This window comes from Misgurnus anguillicaudatus, chromosome 14, assembly GCF_027580225.2.
Source record: "Misgurnus anguillicaudatus chromosome 14, ASM2758022v2, whole genome shotgun sequence".
In the NCBI taxonomy this organism is placed as follows: Eukaryota; Metazoa; Chordata; class Actinopteri; order Cypriniformes; family Cobitidae; genus Misgurnus; species Misgurnus anguillicaudatus.
The window spans coordinates 26,336,485-26,355,259 of record NC_073350.2 but is presented as its reverse complement, the minus strand read 5'-3'; the positions used below and the strand labels follow the sequence as shown (position 1 = coordinate 26,355,259).

General features: G+C 38.9%; 1 protein-coding gene across 4 annotated transcripts in view; it reads right to left on the bottom strand.

Annotated features, from left to right (window-relative positions):
• diaph3 (diaphanous-related formin 3) overlaps window positions 1–18,775 on the bottom strand; it is a 391,776-nt gene that overhangs the window by 269,028 nt on the left and 103,973 nt on the right. For all 4 annotated transcript variants that reach the window (XM_073876167.1, XM_073876164.1, XM_073876165.1 and 1 more), the window contains 4 exons: window positions 8,355–8,429; window positions 8,121–8,190; window positions 2,696–2,832; window positions 1,569–1,674 (listed from right to left, as the gene is read on the bottom strand). In XM_073876167.1, the coding sequence (XP_073732268.1) occupies window positions 1,569–1,674; window positions 2,696–2,832; window positions 8,121–8,190; window positions 8,355–8,429 (388 nt within the window). The remainder of the gene's footprint in view (window positions 1–1,568; window positions 1,675–2,695; window positions 2,833–8,120; window positions 8,191–8,354; window positions 8,430–18,775) is intronic.

Genomic DNA, 18,775 nt, shown 5'->3' with positions numbered 1-18,775 from the left:
GCTCCCGTTCCACCACATCCCAGAGATGCTCTATTGGGTTGAGATCTGGTGACTGTGGGGGCCATTTTAGTACAGTGAACTCATTGTCATGTTCAAGAAACGAATTTGAAATGATTCGAGCTTTGTGACATGGTGCATTATCCTGCTGGAAGTAGCCATCAGAGGGTGGGTATATGGTTTTCATAAAGGGATGGACATGGTCAGAAACAATGCTCAGGTAGGCCGTGGCATTTAAACGATGCCCAGTTGGGGCATAAAGTGTGCCAAGAAAACATCCCCCACACCATTACACCATTGCATTAATGAGAAAATGAACAGGTGTTCCTGATAATCCTTTAGGTGAGTGTATGTTATCATAAAAAATAAATCTTTAAAAGTATACATTTGTCTAGACTATCTATGTATTTTGAATACAAGTATTTTGTCTTGTTCAACAGTTTTTTTTTTCAATTAAGTCATAATAGTACAGTTTTATTATCTTACATTAAAGGGACACTTTTTTGAAAATATTTTCATTTTCCAGCTCCCCTAGAGTAAAACATTTGATTCTTATCATTTTGGAATACATTCAGCCCGATCTCCGGGTCTGGCGGTTCCACTTTTAGCATAGCTTAGCATGATGCATTGAATCTGATTAGACCATTAGCATCGTGCTCAAAAATAACGTTTCAATATTTAAAACTCTTTTGTAGTTACATCGTGTACTAAGGCAGACGGAAAATTAGAAGTTGTGATTTTCTTGGCAGATATGGCTAGGAACTATACTCTCAATCTGGCGTAATAATCAACAACTTTGCTGCTGTAACATGGCTGCAGCAGGCGTAGTGATATTACGCACTGCCCAAAAATAGTCCCCCTGGTTACTTTCAATAGCAGGGGACTATTTTCGGGCACTGTGTAAATATCATTGCGCCTCCTGCAGCCATGTTATGGAAGCAACGTTTTTAATTTTCTGTGGGTCTTAGTACACGATGTAACTACTGAAGAGTCAAGTTTTAAATAGGAAAAATATCTAAACTCTTTAGTTATTTTGTAGCGCAATGCTAATGGTCTAATCAGATTTAATGGATTGTGCTAAGCTATGCTAAAAATGGAAGCACCAGACCCGGAGATCAGCTGAATGGATTCCAAAACCGTAAAAATCACATGTTTCAATCTAGAGGAGCTGGAAAATGAGAATATTTTCAAAAAAAAGTAGAGTGTTCCTTTAAAGACATTTGGACATTCACAGCCGGAATACCACAAATTCATTAAATGAAACCAAGGATTGAAGTCAAAAATGTTACCAAAAGCAATCTCTGTAGTGAATTCGTGTTTATTTCTCTGTCATGAAACATCTGACATAAAAATAAGCAAGTCCAATCCTGTTTATCCCTTTAGAAAAAGGTCCCATATTTCAAAAAAGCAGTTTCTTTTTCAAAACATGTACTTTTGTAGTTATGACAGAGATGATCCTCAATGTTTATTTATACAGTATCTGGCTATGTGCTTTACTATGCAAGGCCATGAGGGCATTGCCAAGGATTCAAGTAAACAGAGGGCAGATTGAGGGAGCGGTGAACACTCACCTGTAACTGGACCGAGCGATCGCTAAGGCCTTGAACGATAGGGCTGAAGCGGGCAACCCCTCTTCTTTCTGTTGCCGTGGTGATGGCTTCAAGGACTTTCTCCAAACTTAAAGCATGGAAATGAGGAAAAAACAAAGAAAAACGGATAAGAACAAAACATTTAAGACTTTCATCATTTGCCATTGTTCACCTCTACTCTTCTTTCCAAGTAAGGCTGTCGCATCTTTTGTTGCACTCTGTGAAACTGCAGTCACAGTTTTGATTTAACTTCATGGTTTCTTGCAAAGGGTTATTCTGGGTTACGATCTGTTACAAATGGTGCTTTGAGTGCACATACTGCTCTTAAAATACTTTTCACATCTTTTGAATGTTTACTCAGAAGTGATATTTAAAAGCAGAGGGCTTTAATGAAGCAGCTGCAATGAATCCTTTATGAGTCTATGCTGTGCGTACACTAAATATAACCTCGATGCAAAAAGACAAAACCAAAAAATACAGAGGAAGAAATTGCATCAATAAGAATTTTCACATAGTTATTGTATAAATTCGAGTTGCAGAAGAAAAGCTAAAGCGATCCATCATTCAGACACATTGTGTTTGTTTACAATATATTGGGAAACAGTCTGGTATACAACAATGCTGTTTCTATACTACTTTATACAGGAGTGAAATACACATATCTGATGATAAAACCCAGCTGCTAAAGAAATATGACTTTGCATCAGATACAAACAAGTTTGGATGCGATTTCATAAAATACATTTGTTAGGTTTACCGTGATAAAAATAACAGCAAAATGGGCAACAAATGTCCGTATGCAATGGTTGAGCATCATTTATAGATGCAGCGTGGCTTATTTTGCTTTTATGTAATACAATAAAAATCTAACATTTTAATGAGTGCTTTTTAAATTCTCAGTGTACTTTTTGGGGCCTCTGTATGTCATAGCTGACAATTTAACAGCATCCAGATTTAAAGGTGCTGATAGTGAAATCTTACCACATTACACCAGTATCAATTAAAAAACTAAAAGAGCTAAATAAAGAAAAGAAGCTGAAATAAAAAAGAAACAATATGAGCATTACAAACAGACTAAAAGGCTGGCAAAAGGAAGTAAGGAGGCCTACGTGTTCTCTTCTCCCACAATACAGATCGCAGAGAGCAGTTTGACAACATCCGTCATCATGGCCGGTTGACAAGGGTCAATAGCTTGGGCCAAAAGTGCTAGACTGTTCTCCTCTCCAAGGATCCGCTCAAGTCCATACTGCAAACAGACAGAAACAAAGACATAATATGTTATTTAGTGCTTCCTGCACATTTATTGACCTGACACGCTACGCTGCGCTGCTTCCTAACCTGCAGCACATTGGCACATTCAATTTCTGAATTACACATAATGAGGTAAAAGGTCCAGGTAGAGACCCATCATAAAATACTGGTTTATTCATTTTAAGGAGGCGTTTTTTTTACATTTTGGAACCAAATGTGTCGCCTTTACATCTAAAGGAACCACAGGAGGACATGACATGGACCTGTACCCAAAACAGCCTGTTATTCTGTCCTTGAAATAATGACAAAACTGTGAACAGGGATATGTTAATCATATCGTCGAAAAAAGGGGGGTAAAAAAGGGGCATAAAGGTGAATGAAGAACACAGACATAGGACAGAAAAGCCTTGGGGGTTTGAAACGATTAGAGCGGATCGAGACCTACAGAGAGAAGAGCGGAGTCAAAAAGGTGAGAATATCCATGACTGAACACAGGGGGTTCGGTTAATGACGACCACTGCGCCAACACCACAGGACGAATTTCAAAATAATTCAATGCACTCTGATGTAACTTAAAAGATACATCTCTCGTCTGTAAAGGTGTATAAGATACACCTGCTGTAAAATAACTTTTGTCCTCTGTAAAGGGACATTCCACTTTTTTGAAAATATGCTCATTTTCAAGCCCCCCCAGAGTGAAACATTTGATTTTTACCGTTTTGGAATCCATTCAGCTGATCTCCGGGTCTGGCGCTAGCACTTTTAGCATAGCTTAGCATAATCCATTGAATCTGATTAGACCATTAGCATAGCGCTAAAAAATAACCAATATGTTTCGATATTTTTCATATTTAAACCTTGACTCTTCTGTAGTTACATCGTGTGCCAAGACCGACAGAAAATTAAAAGTCGCAATTTTCTAGGCCGATATGGCTAGGAACTATACTCACATTCTGGTGTAATAATCAAGTACTTTGCTGCTGTAACATGGCTGCAAGATGCGCAATATTACGCAGCAGCCAAAAATAGTCCCCTTTTAATGGCAGGGGACTATTTTCGGCTGCTGCGTAATATCACTACGCCTGCTGCAGCCATGTTACAGCAGCAAAGTCCTTGATTATTACGTCAGAATGAGAGTATAGTTCCTAGCCATATCTGCTTAGAAAATCGCAACTTTTAATTTCTGTCTGTCTTAGTACACGATGTAACTACAGAAGTGTCAAGTTTTAAATAGGAAAAATATCCAAACTTTTGGTTACTTTATAGCGCGAAGCTAATGGTCTAATCAGATTCAATGGATTGTGTTAAGCTAAAGTGCTAGCGCCAGACCTGGAGATCAGCTGAATGAATTCCAAAATGGTAAGAATCAAATGTTTAACTCTAGGGGAGCTGGAAAATGAGCATATTTTCCAAAAAAAGTGGAGTGTTCCTTTAAAAATGAGTAGACTAAATCTAACATGACACGATCTGATTATTTAAGATCGTGCTGTTACACAAACCTGATTTAACCTAATGCAATAATTAAAAGTCGAGGTAAATGCGGCTCTTTGTATAACGAGCTTAATTGGGAGAACCCAATCACCGGTTATCTTGTGACTCGTAACTTGTGAGTCAAGTTTTGCAATTTTCAAGACATGAATCACGCGCTGACTGAATTAATATCTGACTTAAAAGCTTTAGGACAGTTGTGTTAATTGCTTCATAACTCATGCCAATTAATAGCTTCAGCTGCCATATCTCAAGCTAGTTGTCATTCAGAACAGATGTCGCTGCAGCAGTTTTTTAGGTATGAAAACATCATTCCCGCCTCAGAGGCGCAAGGGAGATAAGGCGTTATCAAAGTGTTTACGCGCTGCTATGGATGTAAACATATTTGAGTCATTTTCTGTCATTTCTCTGAAGTTGGTGACAGCTGAACGGGGGCACGAGGCTGGTGGGTGTCATGGATGGAATATGTCCCATGATGCCGGGGGCTAAAGTAAAAGGTCTGGAGTGATGACAGGCCTCTGGGTAAATAAGACTCTCAGGACCTGCTGGGCATCTAATAGCACTGAGGATGCGTAAAGCAGATCTTGAAATTTACATAAAACACAATTGGGATCTCTTACAAATTAATTCCCAGAATGACTACATAAAACAAGAGATCCTATAGAGACACCATGCCTCAGGAAAACAATGGCCTCAACCTATTTATCTTTTCTCAGTGGATGACCGTGACAAATTTCCAACTGAAGTAAGCACTGAAGCGTTTAATTGCTTGGTTTCTATTTTAAAATAGCACATAAATTACAGTCAATGACAAGACAATTTCATCACAGAAAACAGATATCAACTTTTAAAGCTCTTGTGAGAACAAAGTTTATGGTTAGACTAAATGTGATTCATGGTTCCCATACCTTAGTTAACTTCAAATTAAAGGACCTTTCAAGCACTTTCCAGGTCCAATATCCTCAAATTCAAGGACTAAATGTGGGGACACATTTCAAGTGAGAGCAAGGTTACATCATGTTACCTTTTAAGATACATTGTTAAAGTTTCCTTGTAAGGGAACTTGCGCTGTGTCACTGCGGTGACACTTTGGAGACGCCTCCAGTGGTAAGTGCGTATGAATGTGTACATTAAATTCAACCAATGATGAGGCTTAATGACAAAGACAGGATGCAGGAAGTATATCACTATATGAAATATTGCCAAAGATAGTGTTACAGGGACGCAGGATGTATGGCAAGGGAAACGCAGCGTCTCGTTCCCTTCTCAGGGAACAACAGTTACATACGTAACCGGAGAGGTTTTCATGTTTTCACTCGCATACAGAAGATATAAGCATTTAAAGTGAACAATTTAGCACGTGTGCTGAAAAAGTCTAGAATTTTTATGATATTATCCTACACTACACAGGAAAAAATATGGATTTTTGTCCAGAAAACTTCTTGCATAAAATAGATTCAAACACTTTCAAAAACTTCCCAGGGCCTTGAATTTTCCCCCCAGATTCACAAAGGATCAAGAATTTCAAGGATCCGTGGGAACCCTGTGTGATTGCTTCGTGTCTATGCCAAAAATACTGCCACAATACCAGGGTGTCATTCATATCTGTAGCATTAATAGCACAGGAGTGCAGTTTTAAACGTATTACTTAGCAAAACTATTGAACGATAGATACATTGATGCCTGATCCAGCAAACGACATCGTAACAAAACTCAAAGTGAATCTATTAATCAAATTAGACCAATGACTGCAAACAGCTTCAGCTTCTCATTCAAAAACTATAGGACATGTTGACAACTGAAAACCATGCCTAGGAAAACAGCTACTGCATTAGACTAAATGAACACGGATCAAAATCACAGATCTTTATCTGCACGTAACTCCTCTGACCCCAGGATATCTCCACAACATCAGAGAAACGACTGGAGATCCACTTCTAACGCCTGTCTCTAACAGGAGCGTGCAAATCATCAAAAGCCCTCTTGGACCTCTCCACCCCGGCCGTGCGGAGGAACCCCCTCCCGGGTTCAGAGTGGTGTCTATCTGCAACCGGCTTCATCTAAAGCCTGACTCTTATCGTTCCTGACTATTTGAAAGCTGCCGCAGGTGCGTGTGTCCGGCTGGGAGGGTGGTGAGTAAGCGGAGATGTAAATGCAGCTGCTGATGAAGGGGCCGGTTGAGACGGCACAGCAGATGGAATGAGTCTTGTTTGAAGCTGTTGCTTTAGGATAATGATTCAAAAAAGTGCAATTGAAATTCATAAAAACATATATGACTACCGTAAGAACATATGCTGCCTTTAATCATATTTAGTTTTGCATGTCTTCTTTGTCATTTAATTAGAACCAAATGGAATCTTGTATCAATTGAGTGACGGTGATGAATTAAAGAGAAATGTGAAAATTGAGGGTACGTGTCATAGAATTCATATTAAACTATTTTATACAGCACGAGTGACTTGAAACCCAATTGCAAGTAGATTTTAACTTTATAACAAGCAGTGATGCAACGACTGAAGACGACATCAAATACTCTGTCTCCTGATTCAGTTAGACAAAGCACAGGGTGGGTTCCCACACCTTAGTTAGCTTTAAATTTAAGGACCTTTCAAGGACTTTCCAGGTCCAATACCCTCAAATTCAAGGGCTAAATGTGGAGACACATTTCAAGTGAGAGCAAGGTTACATCGTGTTACCTTTTAAGATACATTGTCCCTTTCGAGGGAACTCGTGCTGCGTCACTACGGTGGCACTTTGGGCACACCTCCAGGGGTAAGTACATCTGAATGTGTATCAAATTCAACCAATGGTGAGGCTTAACGACAAAGACAGGGTGACGGGGGAGCCAGGAAGTATATCGCTATCTGAAATATTGCCAAAGGCGGTGTTACAGGGATGCAGGAAGTAAGGCAAGGGAGATGCAGCGTCTCGTTCCCTTCTCAGGGAAAAACAGTTACATACGTAACCCGAGACGTTTTCATGTGTCAAACACAACTATGCAAAAACTATCCATTTTTGTATGAATCAACATTTGCATACAGAAGATATAAGCATTTAAAGCAAACAGTTTAGAACGTGTGCTTAAAAATTCTAGATTTTTTTATGATATTATCTTACACTTAATTCGGGAATTAATTCGATTTTTTAAATATTTTTTTAAATATTTTTTTCAGAAAACTTCTTGCATAAAATAGATTCAAGCACTTTCAATGACCTCTATCTATGTATGTATATTTTCAAAAACTTCCCAGGGCCTTGAAATTTTCCCCCAGATTCACAAACTTTCAAAGATTTCAAGGACCAGTGGGAACCCTGTCTAATATCTAGCAATTGTTAGTACATTGACAAAAGCACCTTATATTGTTTATGATCATTAGGCTGCTGAATTTCTACAGTGCGTAAATAGGGGGCTGGTGGGAGCGCTCACAAAGAAGGAAAGCTCAATAAAAACAAATAAATGTAAAACTACACTCAGTTATAAATAATAAGCATTCAAAGCATTTGTCCGTTAAGCCTTAATGGGTGAACTCATGCTTTAATCTGATTCGTTTATGAAATCATTTTTGTACCAATTGTGATTTTTACCTTGAGACGTTTACTTTGAGAATGATGAAGGGGGCATTGAGATTTTTGATTGTATTGTTATTCAAATGTATTCAAGCTGCTAAAACGAATGGTTTTCAATTTGAAACACTAAATAAGTGAACATAGATTTTTTGATAACTGGTCAAAATAGCTATACAATTATCTGAAGTGGGAGGTTACTATAAAGTGAACCTGCTGTTTAGTTATTACCTTGTTGTTCATAAAAGCCTTGAGGCACTGAATGACTTTGTGCTGACTCTTCTTATCCACCTTTTCTTGGCTGTAAAAAGGAAAGAAAGAGTGAATGGAAAAGATAAGCGCAGTAGGTTACTGAAGACAAATACAGAGGCAAAAAGTTTGGTTAAGCACTCAGGACTCATGCTGAGGGTAAAACTACTCTTTTTTAAAACGTAGTTAAGAAATGTGGATGGATTTTATTCTTACTGTTTTTTGAGCAGGAGCCTCTCCAGTGTATCCAGCAGGAGGCCCAGGCCCTCATGGCCAAAACTCTGCACCCAGCTGTGAAATGAGAAACATCTTGTGTTAGTGTACGTGTGATCGAGTGTGCCCAAAAAATGAGAATAATGTGTGTTATTTCATAAATATCATCTTGCATTTGATGTTTAGATGCCTTCTTATTACTGCACATCAACATGTTGTACAAGAAGTAAATTGACATTGAAACCACATCTTTGTATATCAGTCCTGTAATTGTTGCAGACAAAAATCCTTGACCTTGCGGCACGTTTTCTTAAAAAATGCGATTGAATATGCGGGATATTTATTAAATTTTATGCTATAATAATTGCGGGCACTTGCGAAAACTGCGCTGCGGGCACTTGCTAAAACTGCGCTGCGGGCACTTGCAAAAACTGCGCTGCGGGCACTTGCAAAAACTGCGCTGCGGGCACTTGCAAAAACTGTTTGCAGCTTTTGCAGTTTTTTAATAATGTTCACGTTATTAAGAAAAACAATTTTTTTGTAATTGTTGCAGACAAAAATCCTTGATCTTGCGGCACGTTTTCTTAAAAAATGCGATTGAATATGCGGGATATTTATTCAATTTTATGCGATGAAACTGCGGGCACTTGCAAAAACTGCGGGCACTTGCAAAAACTGCGGGCACTGGCAAAAACTGCGGGCACTGGCAAAAACTGCGGGCACTGGCAAAAACTGCGGGCACTGGCAAAAACTGCGGGCACTGGCAAAAACTGCGGGCACTGGCAAAAACTGCGGGCACTGGCAAAAACTGCGTGAACTGGCAAAAACTGCGTGAACTGGCAAAAACTGCGTGAACTGGCAAAAACTGCGTGAACTGGCAAAAACTGCGTGAACTGGCAAAAACTGCGTGAACTGGCAAAAACTGCGTGAACTGGCAAAAACTGCGTGAACTGGCAAAAACTGCGTGAACTGGCAAAAACTGCGTGAACTGGCAAAAACTGCGGACTTTGGCTGATTGTGCGTTAAATCATGCAATTGCATAATCACGTTTTTCAATGACTTCACCTTACACATTAACTGCAAAAAAGTCAAGGAGCTAATTTTGAGAAAAGATTTTATATCTTTTAATCACAGATGCCCCTTCAAAACTTTGTCATCTAAAAAAAATCTACACGTTAACTGTGTGGCATAAGTGTCCAAATGCTTTTAGTGCTACAGTACTGTATGTATTGTACATACTGTTTCTTCACACCATTAGCTATAAAAACTTCTGAATCATCTACCTTATATTATCGAAATAAACCACTTTGTATATCACGTCAGAACAGAAACATTCAAGAGTCAATAATCCTTATCAGAACTGTGTTTGTCAGAGCCCATTTAACGTCAGTAGATTTCACTTTCTCCAACAGATTAAGCTCTCCCCCTGGAGCTAGAAGTGAAAGGCATTTCTAATGGAGCAAAGATATTTATTTTAATTCCATTCAGACACAATCTTGCGCTCTACATCTCCATTGATTTGGCCTCTATTGTCTGCGGGAATTGCCACCACAGAAATGTAACTCTCCAATAACGCAAAGGGAAGTGTGTCGAGCGAAGCATTGATTAATAATGAGGGAATTCAATAAGCATAAACAAACCAATTAACCCATTGTGTATTAAACGCAGGTGAGAGTTCAGTCAATTATAAACTGCAGCCCATGACAGATGTTTATATAAACATATGCTTAAGATAAAAATTACGTTAAAAACAGCTTTTATAACTAAGAACTTATGGTTTGTAAGGATTTTCAAATGTTTATCTATACTGGCAGGGTTTGAAATGAACACTCGCCAACCCTGCAAATGCCAGTAAAAATCAGCTGTGGTGGGTAATGTGGTCAAATCACTAGCCAATTTGATGGGTTACTTTTTATAAATTATGTTCAGTGGTTAATTTCTTGGTAAAGCTCATGTAAGCCAAATCTGCACAGTTTTAACAAAAATACTCACATTTTGATTCATTATTAGGGCTGTGCAAAAATATCAATACAGCTAACTATCGTGATACAATTTTCCCGGATAGTGTATCGATATTTCAATCTCTACTATCAATATTTTTAAAAAAAACATCAAATCCCTCTGTGTGCTTCAAACAACCTCCTCCACCGCTGTAGTTGTCGCTGTCCAGTTGTCTGTCATATACAGCCAGTTAGCGGGAGTGAGAAAATGGCAGAAAATTTAAAAACACCTGCAGCTTTCAAAGCTGACGTGTGGAAGCATCTTTGCTTAAAAAAGTTTAAAAAATGCAGTTCTTTTTTTACATTTTTGATAAAAAAAGAAAAAAGTATTGCAACATGTAATGTTTTCTATAGTATCATGATGCATTGTATCACGACCCATGTATCGAATTGTGAGGCCCTTGCCAATACCCAGCCCTATTCATTATGGTAACTAAATACAGAATTATTGCACAGCATCTGCGCATATCTGCCATAAACGTGAACACATCCATCACTACGCAACAAACAATGGTGTGGGTTACTAACCCCAGCATAAAAAGGAAAGTCGCAACAAACAAGCCAAGAGTCCAAGAGATGAAAAACAGAAGTTTTAAGTGGCAAACTGGGCGTGAATGGCTCGTCTATGACTCCACAAAACAGATAATGTATTGTGAGGAATGTCAAGACATATGCATCGGAAAAGTTTCGATGCTTTGTTTGATGTCCATTGTATGGTGTTGATTTGCTTACCTAAAAGAGCATATTCCTTGAAAGAAAACAAGTCTTGCTCTTTTCTCAAACATGTTAAATGTAAATTAATTCACACTAAATCACACAAGAAACTACAATTTCACTACGCTGTGATTCAAATGTACTCAAGTCTGCAGGAACTACCCCACACAGAATATCTAGTTAGTTTAACTGCCACTAAAGCCAACCTAAAAAAATCAGACAGACAAGAAAAACTGAAAAACTCATCTCCCGTTCTCTGTGATCACATGCTTTATACTACGCTAGCCAAAAAAACCTATCAGAGCTATGAACTGCTGATCATGTCTCTCATGGTGGGCTGCGAGGAGTGTAGCAACTGTGTGAAATTGCCTCTGTGTAAGTGCAGAAGAGCGGCGAGCATCAATAGCCAATTTTCAGAGAGCCAGTGTCAAGAGGCGTGGGTGTGTTTCTGAGGCTATATTACAACAGAAATTGACCACAACCCGGAAACTGGAAACTAAGGAGGACTTGCGCACCGAAAAGAATAGGGAGAGAGTGAGCGAAGCGAAAGATAACGCTGTTTAGAGGAAACTAAGAGCAACACAGAGCCAGTTTGTTGTCCACTGAGATTTGATGAGACCCAGAGCAAGTGCTCTCACAGCTGAGCTGAGGCAGGATTGATATTGCTGTACTCTCCCAGACAGAAAGCTCATGACAAAGTGAGTCCTCATAGCAGTTTCATCACAGAAAAAGTCCCAAAATATCAGACTGCACTATAGGGTGGGCTCATATGGTGGATAGCAATGCAATATTGGCCTCGTACACACTGCAAACTTTCAGGAGTGACAACTGCTTTTAAATGCGGGAGCGAATCCCTTAAATGTTCGTTTCATGTCTGTATGGAACAAGACGAAAATGTGATGATTGACACAGAGATAACTATAGCAATGTTCTGCCGTCTCGGGTGCTTATCACTCACAGCTTAGACCAAAATAATTTAACAGCGTATTGTTTTGCAATAAACCTCCATATTGGCGGTGTGTAGGGCTGGGCAAAAAATAAATTTTTCGATTTATAATTTTTTCTTGGCCGATTCAAAATCGATTCTCAAAGGTCACAAATCTTTTTTTTTTCATATTTTTTCCACAAACATTGAATGTAAGATTAACGTTAATCTAATTTTAATTTCTTTTTATTAATTACCCACTTGTAAACTTCTGTTCACTGTTCTTTTTTATAAATATAGTATTTGTATTAAATCTATATTATTTGAGTTGAATCGAGAATCGAGTATAAAATCAATCAGAGAATCTGAATTAAAACCGATTTGATAGCTTGTGAATCGAAATTGAATCGATACCCAGCCCTAGCGTTGTGTATTGTACGCATTTGTGAGGCTGCTCCACAGCGTGCTGTCTTGCATTGTTGCCAGCTCCTCGTCTTCTTTTTGTACTTACATACCATTTTGGCGCTTAACTGTTTATAGCTTTTGTCTCATGAAGCGATCAAGTTTTTGATGTTATTAAAGTGTGAAGATGCTGGTATCAATATTTTGATCTTTGAGGTAAAGCATTTGGATTTATTTTTGGATTTTCTTGTTCGCTGTTTTTATCGTGCAAGATCTGGCAACACTAGTCAGCAAATGCTCGTGCCTCTGTAATTTTCTGCACCGCGCATACAGAAGACTTTTTATTCTTTTAGGCATTTATTTTTTCAGAAGAGACCTGTCATGTCCATGATGCACGTTTAAACACTTTATTAACTATAAGTTGTTTAGTTCGGTTATGTACACACTATGCAGAGTTTCTGTAAGGCCTTGTACACACTACAAACCTTCGGGAGTGACAACCGCATTTAAATGCAGGAGTGAATCCCTTAAATGTTCGTTTCATGTCTGTACGGAACAAGACTCACTGCAGAAAATGTGATAATTGACACAGAGATAACCATAGCAACCTTCTGCCGTCTAAAGTGCTTATCACTCACGGCTTTGACCAAAATAATTCAACAACGTTATGTTTTGCAATAAACCTTCGTCTTGGCATTGTACGCATTTGTGAGGCTGCTCCACAGCGCGCTGTCTTGCAGTGTTGTCAGGTCCTCGTCTTTTTTGTACGTACATACTGTTTTGGAGCATAACCGTTAAGGCTTTTGTCTCATGAAGCTATCAAGATTTTGGTGTTAATAAATTGTGAAGGTGCCGGTCCCAATATTTTGATCTTTGAGATAAAGCATTTGGATTTATTTCGGTTTATTATCGGATTTTCTTGATCTCTGTTTTTTCGTGCAAGATCTGGCAACCCTAGTCAGCAAACACTCGTGCCTCTGTCATTTCTGCACCGCGCATACAGAAGAATTTTTCTCCTTCAAGGCATATATGAGACCTGTCATGTCCATGATGCACATTTAAACCCCTTATTAACTACTAGTTGTTCAGTTCGGTTATGTATACACTCTGCAGAGTTTCTGTAAATGCGGTTGTGACTACCTGCATTTTGCGGGAATTAATTCGGTTGTAGAATGCAGTTGTCAGTCCTGTAAATAACTGAACTGTGTGTGCACAGAACAGGACTAAGCATTAAAAGGTGAAGTGACAACCAAATTAATATGTAGTGTGTACGGGACCATTTAGTCACAAACGAACTCTCAACATATACTGTACAGTAGAAATATAAAAAACACTCCCACTGGTGTAGTGGGCAGTACCACCACCCATTACACAGACGCACTTTGGGCCACCCGAGTTCAAGTCCAAGCTCTGCGTCCATTGCCGGTCCCGTTCCCCACTCTCCACCCTGTACTTTCCTGTCCTCTCCTTACAATAGTCAAAAATACTCTACAAATAAATGGCCATGATTCAAAATTACAGAAAACATTCCCTAACAATGTCACACCCACAGTTTAAAATCACTTGACTTTAGCGAGTCTGACAGATCATGAAGCGAGGGAGGCCTAATGTCTCATGTGGTCACAGCTAGAACCCAGGGTCCTGAGAAACTATAATGCGACACCTTACACCAATATAGCTTGGCCGTGGCCTACATATAGATCTTCATATTTCACTCGCCTTTTACTTTTCCACACACCCCCTCTTTGATTTCTTCTCTTCGCTAACTTCTCTTTGCTTAGCCACTCCAAAGGGATCGTAATGATTTCCAGTACATGCCGTCTCTTGGGTGTACGCAGACAGAATAAGGCTCTCTGAACATATTTAACTTGTAGTCGTAGAGAGGCGTGAAAGGAAGATGAAATCTCGGCCAGTCTTTTAGGTATTGCGGCTGATTGCAATGGGAGTTGAGGGCTCAGGCCCCCTAAGAGCTGGTTAATCACATCTCACCACAGAGGTAAATGTACCACAGTAACACAATAATCAGCAGCAAGTAGAGAAATATGTGGCTGCATACAAAAAAGCTATTGGTTTCTTTCATTCCGCCGCTTTTCCCCTGATCCTATTGATCAGAGAATCTGCCATTGGCTAGAAATTAGGTTTCCCACTGGGAGGAGAGGGGAAGAAAACGAATAATCATGAGAAAAGGAGAGGAGGATGGAGTTGATGAGGGAGCGACAGAGCAGATTTGGAAACGAAACAGAAAAAGTAGGGAGTTATGAAGAGTAGAGATCATGTGGAAGGTATGAGGGCAATGAGGGCAGTAAAGAAAGAGAGAGCAAGAGCCAGTGTAATGTCTATTCCCATCAAAATGCAGCCCTCGTCCAATTCTAATCAACAAGCCGCATGCCTCCAAGCATCCACTAATCAAATCCTAGCATGTATGCCTGTGTGAATTTTCAAGGTGAAGCAAAAGGGGGGCTCACCCTGAATTAAATTTGTCAAATCGGAGTGGAGTACAGAAAACAGAAAAGGGGAGTGTAGAAGTCCATCAACAAAATGTATTTGCTGATGGCATTTCAGCTCGTGTCTAAGTCAAAATGACGACAATGATGATGATTATTATGGATAAAACCAAGTGTTTGTTAAAGGGAATATTAAGATGCATCGACGCATCACAACATTTAAATGAGAAAGAAAATTAAAGACAACATCAATATGAAAAACGTAGACATAGCATCTCTTGCATGCTGAATTCATCACATTTTCATGGATAGAATGGGATTGGAAACATGTATGTAATTGAAAAGTCAGGATCGAGGGAATGTCAACCAGAGCCAAATTCTGGCAAAATGGCATAATCATGTGCAGTTAAATGCTAACAGGATCAACGAACAGAGAGAAGAACAAACATGATTAAAGTAGGGAAAAAAGATTGAAGAAAAGAAGGAAACTTAAAAAAAAAAAAAAATATGCTTTATATCTATACTGTACATGAAATCAAAGATTAATGGGGTATTTTCATTGGCTGCTATTTTACGCAATCCAATCCAACAAGATGCATGAACTGATCAAGTGTAAATAACCCTACAGCAATTTCAGACGAAACTCTGAAAGCTATTTATATAAAATTAGAAACATTATTGTTAACAAAACTTGTTGGACTTGGTATTTTAAAAAGTCTTCACAACAACCCAACCTATATTAAAAAATTGATTTTCACTCACTTGTTATTTAGCAACAGTCTGCATGTGCAGAAATGGGAAGGGCCTGACATTGACAACCTAAAGAATGAAGCTGTAATGTCATTGGAAAATTTCCATTTATCCCAATGCTTCTTGAAAGGATTGGGCGCAGGGAAGAGGATGAATCCATGTGGGCCAAGCATTGGATCCTGACAAGAGCTCATTGGAATGCATAACTCACAGGTTAGAAGCTATATTCTCCCATCATCATTACGTAAAACCCCAAGCAGGGATAGGAATAACCAGTCAAAGCATTGCATGAGTTATTCCATCTTAAAAAAACAGGCTACAAAATCCTGTCAACACAATATGACAGAGATAGGCCAGTTAGAATGGGGAAGAAAAAAGCGAGAGGTTACACTCGGCACGCTCCCACATTCTCACAGGGAGAGAATTAAGCCAAAGACTTTTAACTGAACAACTGTTATCTACCACTATGTGATGTTATCATCATCAAAAGTGAAATCTCATCTCTAAGGCTTTTGTAGGAAATGAGCATCCAAGTTTGGCCTTCTTACAAGAAAATCACTTTCATTTTTTCCTGCTTTCTACTCAGACATAAGGGATGAAGTTGATATGTTCAGCCCAAGTGAACCCAATCATTACATTAAAGGGGACATTTCACAAGACTTTAAGGGGCTGTTTACACTTGCTATTAAGATGTGTTTTCGTCGATCGGATCACAAGTGGATGAGAGAGACACATATCATGTTTACACCTGGTATTTAAATCCGTCACTTTTGTCGACTTTTGACCGCTTCTGTCCTGATTACTTTTGAAGGGATGGTCTGGGGCTGTGGGCGAGTCCCTCTGTTGTCATTTAAACGTGAGAGGGAGTAATGATGAGTTTATATGGACGCAAACTAATATTATGTCAGAGTCCGCTGCTTGTGTTCTAAGTAAACATGCTGCACAGTGTTAGAGCTTTCTCTGATATTTCAGCGCAACTGATGAAATAAAATTGTGCAACTTTCAAACGCTTGCAAAATGAAACTGCGGAGATCAGCCGCTTTAGTTTTATCAATGAAAGGCTAAAAATAGCGCTGTTCACCTTGTGTTCGTGACAGAAGTCAGAAAAGACGTAAAACATTGTGTTTAGTACCTCAGATTAGATAAAGGGGCGGAGAAAACACATTCAACCACATGTGCGTTACACTACAAAAGCAATCTGATCGAAAGGGTTTTCTTTTTTAAGTTATTTCAACTTGATTTTTTTAGAATTAATGGCACCACCTCACTGGTCAAGAAAGTTGAAATTAATTGTAATTTCAAGTTGATTAAACTAAAAAATTTAGATGTAATAAGAAACCTTTATAGGTGCACAGCTTCTGCAGTTGACTTCCACATTTTGGTTATGATAATGACAAGTTATTGTTTTAGTATTTTGTAAAGTAACTTTATAATTTTGAAATTTGTAAATCGATTCAGAATTGCCCACGTCCTCATTGCGAGGCATCTAAAAATCAAATTTTTCCTCCACCCCTATTCATTACCAGACCTTTTCTGTATCAGTGCGCCTGGCATCAAACAGCAACCCCTTCTTTTCTCCGCTCTCCAATTTCTCTACCCCATCTCATAAAGAAGTGTTCGATACAAAAGGGGAACATCTGGAGATGGACGCTTGTCTCTGAATGACAATATTCATCAATCCCACAAGTGGTGGCAGAGACTGTGGTCTTAAACAAAAAGGAAGAACACTTTACCGCCACAGGAGGCTCCAATCAGGAGAGGCAGCATTGAGAGCCGTGTCCCACTGCTCATAATCATATAAAGTGGCACATTCGTTTTGGGGAAAACATATTGTAAATAAGCATGAAATGGGACACTTTTTAGCCCCCCTTTGTTAATGCCTCTTTTCTCTGAGCTCCTTTTATTGTTTCGTCCTTCATCTTCTCACTACTTTTTGGTTTCTTTCAAAGTTTCAATTATACCAAGTAAAGGTTAGGTCCCAATATGTCACCACTAATGCAACCAAACTTGACTGTTTAACTTAATTTATCTTAAAAGGCATGCCAAACAGACAGGACAAAATAATTTTGGGAATTTTGCGGTTGAAATAAAATATTCAACCCTTCCTACAGCAGTCTCAACAAATCCACATTTCTGGTATAAACCTTAATAGCATTTCTATGGTTCTTAATATCTTTCTATTGCTCATGCTGTATTTTCATTTATGAATACGAAAATATTACAGTCTTGCTAGGCTAGATCAATTAGCATAAATTAGTTGGTCTCCCAAGACAGCTCCAATGCACAAGACTTGTGCACATCTTTAAACTCACACAGAAAAAAAATTGGAGACATAAAAATCTCAGTTTGCTTGGACCCCAGTAGCAAACCTTTACTAGCAGAGATGCAAGCCAATGGCTATTTTATCTATCGTCATCTTTCATACTTTTATATTTTATACTCTTCATCACTCTAAACAATTTATTTGAGACATACTGTATAGAAAATGAAATACATACACACCATTAACCCTTAATACCAACAATGATGACCAACTGTAGTTTACCCAAACCAGACTTAAACCCAAACCATAGTTAATGCATTCAAAGTAACCTTCCAAATTACTGCAATAAACAGATGTTGCATAAATAAAAAAGTGTTGATTGAACGAAGATCAGAAGTTAAAGTTAAACATAACTAAAATCTAGAATAATTTATGTTTGCAAAGGGAAAACGTGTCAGTCATGCTGTGGAAGGTGTCATGGGAGTAACGCATGGGCAGTCACCCACTTGTTTGAGGAGAAAACAGCATAAGAGAGGAGCAGGTATGTTGTTTCTCTCTCTCGTAGCAGAGCATTAAAAACACTGGAAAACAAATTCATCATACCATTCCCAGGAAACAAAAACAGTCATAAATCACAGAGAAAAATGAGGCGTCTTATCTGGCTAACTTCACGGCTAAGGTAGCTTGACTTCCCTTCTCCCTCTGGACTCTCTACCCCAAGGCTGTGTTACCCATGTTAGCGCTGCACTGGGCAGGAGCCACAGTGAGCAGAAAATAAAACATTAACTCCAAAATCCTACAGCGCCCCCAGGTCTTACACATCCGTCTCGGCCTATTTTTCTGAACCTCCACAATGGAGTGAGTCTCCTCTTCTCAGAGGAGACTTCAAAACCTAAATAGTCATGTAAGTGTCAATGACAAGTAGG